Source organism: Psittacula echo, assembly GCF_963264785.1.
Source record: "Psittacula echo genome assembly, chromosome: 1".
NCBI lineage: Eukaryota > Metazoa > Chordata > Aves > Psittaciformes > Psittacidae > Psittacula > Psittacula echo.
This window is the reverse complement of record NC_137735.1, coordinates 165229063-165238231: the sequence shown is the minus strand read 5'-3', so window position 1 is coordinate 165238231 and position 9169 is coordinate 165229063. Positions and strand designations below refer to the sequence as shown.

At 44.5% G+C, this 9169-nt stretch overlaps 1 protein-coding gene across 3 annotated transcripts; it reads right to left on the bottom strand.

Moving 5' to 3' along the window:
• Positions 1 to 1117: 1117 nt before the first annotated feature.
• On the bottom strand, positions 1118 to 9135 carry ATP5F1C (ATP synthase F1 subunit gamma; the record flags this gene model as incomplete). Of its 3 annotated transcripts, XM_080638934.1 has the most annotated exons (10): positions 9044 to 9135; positions 8291 to 8325; positions 7211 to 7342; positions 5661 to 5865; positions 5332 to 5475; positions 4921 to 4985; positions 4152 to 4307; positions 3105 to 3201; positions 1757 to 1798; positions 1118 to 1254 (listed from the first exon to the last, which is right to left on the bottom strand). In XM_080638934.1, exons 1-9 carry the CDS (start codon positions 9085 to 9087, stop codon positions 1792 to 1794), a joined length of 885 nt encoding a protein of 294 aa, XP_080495060.1. In that variant the 5' UTR covers positions 9088 to 9135. The 3 variants fall into 3 exon arrangements, with proteins under 3 accessions (XP_080495060.1, XP_080495062.1, XP_080495061.1); XM_080638936.1 differs by lacking the exon at positions 8291 to 8325 and having other exon boundaries at positions 9044 to 9112; XM_080638935.1 differs by lacking the exons at positions 1118 to 1254; positions 1757 to 1798 and having other exon boundaries at positions 3101 to 3201.
• Positions 9136 to 9169: the final 34 nt, after the last annotated feature.

Here is a 9169-nt window from a genome sequence, read left to right as displayed (position 1 = left end):
GAGGAGACTGGATTCAAAGCATCCGTGGGGAGAAAGACTTGGAGGTGTTGGTTTGATGAAAAGCTCCCCAAGGCCCAGCAGCATGCATTTGAGCTCAGAAACCAACCACGTCGTGGGCTGCATTCCCAGAGCATGAGCAGCAGGTTGAGGGAGGGGATTCCTTCCCTCTACCCTGCTCTGACGAGACCCTCCTTACGGTCGTGTGTCCAGCTCTGGGACTCAAGCATGAGGACATTGATCTGTTGGAGTGAGTCTGAGGAGGCCACAAAGACGCTTCAGGGCTGGAGCACCTCTGCTATGGAAACAGGCTGAGAGCTGGGCTTGTGCAGCCTGGAGAAGGCTGTTGGAGACCCTGGCTCCGTCCCTGGCAGTATTCAAGGCCGGCTGGATGGGGCTTGGAGCAACCTGCCCTAGTGGAAGGTGTCCCAGGGGGTTGGGACTGGATGAACTTTAAGGTCCCTTCCAACTCAAAAGAGCCTGTGACTTTATAAATGTACTACAGATGCAAGCGTAAGCAGCCCCCTCCTTCCTCAGGCTACTACTGGACTAAGCTGGACTTCAGTCAGCTGGTCTAGAAACCAAAGTTAAGTGCTGAACTTGGGTAATGAGTTTCCTTATAGGCAAGTTGTTGGCTTAACAAAGTGATGTCTCTGTGATACCTGCAGCATTTGCACACGTGAATAAGGGAAACAGTACGAGTATCCTGGGGTGGGATTCAGGGAAATGAGAGGCTGTTCTGGAAGAGATATATTCTAAACAAACACTGAGATGACTCGTAGCATCAAATCTGTTCACTTGAGAATATGAACATCTAGAAACAGTAGTAATGTGGTATTGAAATGAGAGAGAAACAACAGTGTTCCAACTGCATGATGCAGAGGTTATTCCTGTCTCCTCCAGCATGCAATACTATGTGCATAACAAACCAACACTTAGAAGCGCAAGGTGAAGGAGGGTGAGCACTACTCTTCCGAAGAAACACCCACTTACATGTTTTACATGCCAGGTACATTACAAAATACAGAGCACAGCCTTTAGAAATGAAGTTTCAATGCACACCTCCATCAAAACCAGACTTAGACACCAACAGTGTTTGCTCCACGAACAGCCAAGAGGATTTTGTCTCATGTAGGTGGTTTATTGTAAGAATTTACATATTTCTGGGGCCTTCCCATTTCTTCACAAAATAAGAGCAGTTTCATTACCACAGACACGGGCAGGTTAAACCATATGCTCAGAAAAGCTCTTCATCACCTGTAAGGAAAGTGGAAGCAAATTGAACTCCTTCCATTTATTCAATCACTTAATACTTTAATCTCCTCCAATCTGAATACTTCATTAATATTCTTTCCACCTTCCCCCAATTCTTTATCAATTTTTCCCTTAAGTTTTAAATTTGGAATATGCTTATTTTAACTTCAGAAACCTGTTTAGGTTTTTATATACAGACATTTTTAAGTCATTGAATAATGTCAGGGCACTATGAAAACATTTAAAAAAGTAACTGAAAACTAACCAGAAAGAAATAAAACCAGCACAGAAAATCCTGTCAAATGATTTAGTATCATGGAAGTGTATTGCTTAAGATTACTGATGCTTCAGTACTTCTTGTTCAGATTCAATGTGGCAGCAGGAGCTTTTCCCAGCTCTTTGGGAAGAGCAGTTTGGCTGACCAACACCACTGAATTCCAGCTTCCTCATTTGACTTGGGGACTTTCTGTGCTGATCTAACACACAATCTGTTTTGTCACTTTACCTCTTGGATTTGGCTGAACCGCTTTGTTTTTCCGATTAATCCCTGGTTATGGTATTATAAAAGAAAACAGAACAAGCAGGTTAGGAAGCAACTCATGCAAATTCAGGCAAAACGATACATTTATGACCACAAATGTATTGTGAGGAGCACAATACAGCAGCTAACTGCTGCATGGTCAGTATTCCATGGTAGGTATTCCAGGCATTTTGTAAACAGGCAGGGCATTAGCACATCTATTTGCATCTAGATACAGCACAGATTAACTCTAAGATGTCATACACATTGGACAGATGTGGTTACAACTTGGGGGCCAAGCCCAGATGTTTGTAACCTGCAGTACACACATTCACAATAATAAGGAAATAAGCAAAATATTGACCTTAAAAGTATAAAATACACATCTTGTAGCAAGAGACTCTTGAATTCCCTCCTCCTTCCAATCCCACCCCTAAATTCTCTGCCTCTGAACACTGCCACAGGCTGATTGAGCTAAAATGCAAAGTTTCAGTCACCCACGTTGTTCTCCCCCACCCAACTCTGCTGGGCTGTCTGGGAAGAGTAGGAAAAGTCCAAGTGGAGGGGGAGATTCACTGAGAGCCAAAAAGGAAGAACAAACACTGGCTGGAGCACCTCCTGTATGAAGACAGGTGGAGAAAGTTTGGGCTGTTGAGCCTTCAGAAGAGAAGCTGTGTGGAGACCTCATAGCAGCCTTCCAGTATCTGAAGGGGACTACAAGGATGCTGGAGAGGGACTCTTCATCAGGGAGAGATAGGACAAGGGGTGATGGGTTCAAACTGAAACAGGGGAAGTTCAGGTTGGATATAAGGAAGAAGTTCTTTACTGTGAAGGTGGTGAGGCACTGCCACAGGCTGCCCAAAGAAGTGGTAAATGCTCCATCCCTGGTGGTGTTCAAGGCCAGGCTGGACAGAGCCTTGGGTGACATGGTTTAGTGTGAGGTGTCCCTGCCCATGGCAAGGGGGTTGGAACTGGATGATCTTAAGGTCCTTTCCAACCCTAACTATTCTATAATTCTATGATCTTGAGGTCCTTTCCAACCCTTGGAACCCAATTCTATGATTTTATTTTCAAACAAGGGTGTGTGTTGAGGCTAAAGATCTATTCTACAAGTGTTTTAAACTTAATCTGGCCAAACCAAGCCTGTCAAACTTCACACTTGTTAGTAGAACTGCACAAGCTAGAAAACTCAAGACTCATGCCATGGATTGCCTTCCCTTCAGTGTTACGACCTGCATGCCCTAACTTTCCCTGTTCACCTGCATGAAGCAGGACACACACACATTCCATGATGTTGCAACCACTCCTGTTTCACGTTTTCACAGGTACTCACAGAGCAGCAGCACCAGAGATGATCTCAATAAGCTCCTTGGTAATGACGGCTTGGCGGGTACGGTTGAAAGTCAAGGTCAGTTTGTCAATCATTTCAGCTAGGAAAAATCAAGATTGGGATTTAAGCATGCAGTAAGTATTCAAATACAGATAGGGAGAAGGTGTATGAAGTAGTCTTGTAAATCCATGCAGGCAGTGAAGAGGCTTACTGCACTTTTCATTTTTTCTCCTATAGATAACACTCAGTTTACAAACTTGGTAATTTGGCTTGAAGCATCAGAGTTAAACATCTGAAGAATACCTGATGGATAGTAAACACCACAGTATGACACAGCTTATTTTAACATAAGTACGCATTATTTGCCTTTAAATTAGATTTTACTGTCAATTAACTACATTGGGATTTCTTTCAAGTTACTGTGGTTCTGGCAAAAAGAAACAGATCTTTCTGAAGTGTTATTTTTGCATTTGTTTTTCTTTTAAACACAGAAGATATCACCTCTCTGTCAAGATAAGGCTGTCAGCAGAGAGCCACACGTACAGTTCCAGATAGCCCATCTGCTCATCACACCAGCTCTGCTAGGTCATGAGTGTCCTACAGGCAACACTGCCCTTCTTAAGGCTGAAATCTCTCACAGCATGCCACATTAAAAGCTGTCTCCTACTAATACCAAATGCATACACCATGCTGCACCCAGCCTGGACACCTTCCAAGGAATACTTGTGAGAAGGACACACAGCTGTTGGAGTAAGTCTAGAGGAAGCCACGAGGATGATCAGGGGCTAGAGCACCTTCCATATGGAGACAGGCTGAGAACATTGGCGCTGTTTAGCCTGGAGAAGAGAAGCTGTGTGGAGACTTCAGAGCAGCTTCCAGTATCTGAAGGGGGCCTACAAGGATGCTGGCTCAAATACTGACTCAAAATGGAACTGAGAGAAGAAACCAGCTAATTTCTTACTATTTTGGAAGCAAAGAATTATACAAAAGGTGGTCAGTACTCTCATGCAAAACTACTGAAGTCGTGGGAGACTCATAGAGTGGACTCACAAGCATTCTTGCTAGCGTTGTCCATAGCAGTCATCCTAGCACTCTGCTCGCTGGTGGTGGATTCTTTCAGGGAGTAGTAGAGAATATTTGCTAGTGTAAATTCCTGGTAGTTTCTCAACACATCAGCATCAATATCATCATAGATACTTAGGCTTTCTGTAAAACAGGAAAGAGCAGACTGAGAGAAAGCTGAGATATACTACTTCTAGCAAAACAATACAACACCATGCAAAAGGCTGCTAGGCCAGCTTGTTTCTCTACTTCAGGCAATCCAGAGGGATTTTCTCCACACGTTCTGTATACTTTCATATTCTCTTTGCTATTACAATTTTTGTTAAGTATTTTATGTGGTTTAATTTAGTTTAATATTAAGAAAATCAGATTCTGACCACGGCCAAATACATGACTGACACATTATGTTTAATCTTCCCACGCAATGCTGCAGAAACATTTTGGGGTGTTTTTACTGAGTTAGTGCAAAGTCACTACAGTGCTGAAAACACTGGAACTGACACAATTCTTGCTTGAGAAAGAATCTCAAACCAAGATTAGTAAAACCTTTCATTTTAACCTCACAGCACCTTGGTAAGTCAGCTTTGGGCTGCCAAGATAACACAATTTGTTCAACTCATGCTACATGCATTGTATTATTACTACTATATTCACTACACACACCACATTATTAATACCAATTATTAATATCATATTCCCATGTTCAGAGTAATCTGTGATTTATCACTTAACTGCTGGTCTCTAGTTCACTACTTACCAGAACCAGCAACTGTTTCAAAGGAGAAGATTGGTTTTTCATCGGTCTTGTAGGAGATGACAGACCTGGATAAAAACAGCATCTTCAGTTCAACTGACCCTAAATGGAGAGCTTCAAATCAGGAGAGGCAGCTTCTGGCCCCCCCAGTTCCACAAAGTTCTGTGATAATCCTGATGAAGAGATCTCAGAAACAACATCGATATAACATGGTGACTGTAAATGTGATGCAAAAAGAGAATTCCAGTCCCAGCTATCACAAAACAACCACCAACGGCTCTTCATACACAAAAAGCACTCACTCAAGAAATAAACATGACAAGTCGGCCACTTTTCGTATTACTTCATCAGGCCAATGTGCTCTTTGAAGCCTTCTACCCCTGTTTTTCCAGTGCAGTCCCAATTTAACCTTACTTGAACCGATTGTAGATGACAGAGCCCTCATCAAATTCATAGCCAGAGTTTAACAGCTCCAGTGCAATGGCTGAGGCGTCTCCAAAGCTTGGAGGTCTCCGTCCCACCTCTTTGAATGTCAGCAGGAAGTAATTGCCATGTGTCCTGCAGGAACATCAGATCTGTCTTAGAAACAAGTGGATGCTCTAATGTACAACATGCGGTAGCAAGAGTTATTTCCATTAAATACAATCTCCTCTGAATGCCACACAGCTTTCTAAGAAGTCTTGACATTTCTACCACATAATACAATCACCAAACCAAACTCTTTTGGGACCCATGCTTTTTACCTCTGAAGGAGGCCTCTGATCTTGTCACCAACTCCAACCACCATAACTTCTTTTCCTGCGTTTGAGAGGTTGGTAATTTCATTCTTCAAGGTTTTAGCAATAGATGTATGGATAGCACCGCACAGGCCTCGGTCAGAGGACACACCAATAAGGAGGTGCTTCTTCTTGTCCTCAGGTGCCTTTATTTCTGCTTTCTCATAGAGAGCTAGAAAAAAAAAAAGATGGTTAAGTTTTTAAGGGTGCTAAGAAGCAAATAGGTCACAGCAAAACACCTTTGAATTATTCTAATTAAAACAATTTCTAAAGGGGCTTCAAATCTCAGCCAAATGAATTTTATCTCCCTCACATTCATTCAGGTTTGCACATGACCTGACCAGAGGTGACAGTTCAAAACCAGCCATGTTTCTGATCGGGTATCACACAATCCATGTCATGACTTAGTTAAGGTCACTGTGTTAAGACCAGGGCATCAGAAGCATGTGCAGCCCCAGAGTTCACAAGAAGGTCTGGCAGTGGCTGTGAGTGCTACAGAGATATAACACAATTCCATTAATAGATAGAAGCAAGCCAGATATAAGCTGTGGTGTCTGACAAGTGGCAAAACCAACCATGCAACCACCCAAAGTTAAAAACGTAATCAGAAATCATCATGATTTGGGGATGAGTTAATAATGCTTGGAGAAGAGTGACTGGAGAGCTGCTTGGTGGAAAAGGACCTGGGAGTGCTGACTGACAGAGCTGAACATGAGCAGCTTGTGCCCAGGCAGCCAAGAAGACCAATGGCATCCTGGCCTGTATCAGCAGTAGTATGGTCAGCAACAGGGCAGTGACTATCCCCCTGTACTGGGCACTGGCGAGGCTCCACCTCAAATCCTGTGTTCAGTTCTGGGCCCCTAACTACTGGAGAGACATTGAGGTGCTGGAGCGGAGCCAGAGAAGGGCAACGGAGCTGGTGCAGGGCCTGGAGCACAGTGTGACGGGGAACGGCTGAGGGACCTGGGGGGTTCAGTCTGGAGAAGAGAAGGCTCAGGGGGGATCGTATCGCTCTCCACAATTATGTGCAAGGAGGAAGGAGTCAGGAGGAATCTGGTCTCTTCTTCCAAGAAACAAGGGATGGGACAAGAGGAACCGGCCTCAAGCTGCACCAATGGAGGTTTAGATGGAGATGAGGAACAATTCCTTCCCCAAAGGGTGCTCAGGCATTGGAACAGGCTGCCCAGGGCAGGGTTAGAGTCACCGTCCCTGCAAGAGTTCACACACCGTGGAGACAAGGCCCTCGGTGCCATGGGTTAGTGGTGGCCTTGGCAGCGCTGGGGAATGGTTGGACTTGAGCTTAAACGTCTTTCAAACCTGGTTGATTCTATGATTCTATGAACTTCACATTCGAACTCTTAAAAATCACTTTCTGTAAACTACTTATAAGGAATGCTCAGGGTGGCCAAGAGATGCAAATCCTTTCGGGGAAAAAACTACTGAAAGGTTAAAAAAGTCTAGGCCTTTCATCACCCCCATGAAAACCTTCTTCTTCTGCTCCTAGAGTCTTTTCTCACCTAATGCTCCTGTTCCATAGATCCTGGCAGGCTTCAGCTCCCTCTCAGCTCTTGCGTATTTTGCTGCAGAAACCATCTTCATGGACTTTGTAATTTTCTGAATGTTCTTGATAGACTTCAAACGCCTGGTAACTACAAGGTTAAGAGTTGAAGGTCATGGGCTATACTTATACTGGGTATAAGGACATCACAGCCAAACAATCAAATGCTAGCAATCGCCATTCAAAAGTATCTAGCCAAGTTCCTCATAGAAGAAAAAGTAAATAAACAAACAATGCACAAATAAACCTCAATAAAGACCTTAGTATTTACAGTAAGAAAGCAGTAAGAGTAGTCATCTGGCTAACCCAAATGCATCTTTACAATAGATATGTTTTTCCTCCAGACATAAGTTATTTAATAGTTAGCCCAACATAAAATCTATTTACTGTTCTCTTCCTTTCCACTTCTACCTATTTCACAAAAGTATCATTTGAGGAGCACTGTCATCTTTTTCTCAGATGACAAGGACAGGAAACAAACAAACACAACCCCATAGTATGAAGATTCAGAATAAACTTCCTCCTCTGCTTAGACTGTGGCAAAATGACACTTATACAAATACTGAAGGAGAAAAGAAAGCCAAACAGGTGCTCTACAGACAAGCACAATTCCAAGGCAATATCCCTGTGAAAGAATCTATGAAGAATAGCTAAAGGAAGTATCATCAAAGCAGAACCATTCAGTCAACCTTTTTTTCCCTCCAAATGCTGCTTAAAAGGACAAGCAAATAAACATAAGAGAAATTAATTCTTAAGGGTGACCAAAATCCGGTTTAGCACATGGGACAAGTTTATTTTGTAAACAAAAAAGGTTTGTTTGTGTAAAATTATACTGTTTGCTGAAATGTCACTTAAATCAGTGCTAAAACCCTTTAGAGCAATGCCTCTTCTGAAGGACGTTTGTTCAATACCAGACGTGCTCACGGATCAACATTATAGAGTATCACAATGAATTTGTCCAACAGGTAACTTGTATTTTAACTTAGGGCTTTCCTGCAACACTTCCCCTCTCTCAGAAGCAAACAAAACCAGTACTCACTGTCTTTCAGAGTTGCCATATTCCTGACTTGGCCCCTGAAAATGAATAGGGGAGATATTAGGATAGTTCAGTGGTCCTGCAGCAAACCAACCCCTGCCAAGGGCAGGTGCCTTCCAGAGGGATGAAACCTTAAGAGTTGCTGCTTCTTAGAAAGCATCTATAGCAGTGACAAGCTACTCTAAACTGTGCATTGCACACATGGCTTCCATCCTGCTCACCTTCTACATCATTTCGTGCATTACCACTGCCTCAAGCACAGTGTAAACGAGTGCCAGGCAACAGGGCATCAAAAGGGTAAATGAACTGGGTTTATTAACGATTAAAACGAAGCAGAGAAGGATATAGCATCATTTCCCGACAAGAGCAGGGTCTCCTTGCACAGTCTGTCACACACGAAGCCGTCCTTTTAGCCTTCCTGGCCCCTTACACATCCCCTTTCCTTGCCATCTCAAGCCTCCCCTCGCCTCACCCGCAGAGCTGCGGCTGGGGACGGAGCCTCCGTCCGCAGCAGGTCACTGCGGAGCGCGTTAGCCGTCGCCCTCACCCTCACTGCCACTGCTCCTCCCGCCACACCGGAGCCCACAAACACCTCAGGGGCAACCCCATCACCCTCGGCCAAGGCACGACTGAGGGGAGAGCCTCGCCCCTCAGCCACCAAGGCCGCTCCGCCGCCGCTTCCACCACTATAACAACTACCGGGACGCACCCGACGTCCCCACAAAGCCCTTCACAACCCGAATCCCCTCCCGTTACCATTGCGGCTGGTAAAGCGCGACCGCAGCCCCCCGGGCAAACATGGCGGCGCCTCCACCAGAGCCCCGATGAAGGTCAGCGGCCGCGCAGCCGCGCCGAGAGGGGGCGGTAAGTGCTTCCGGGGCC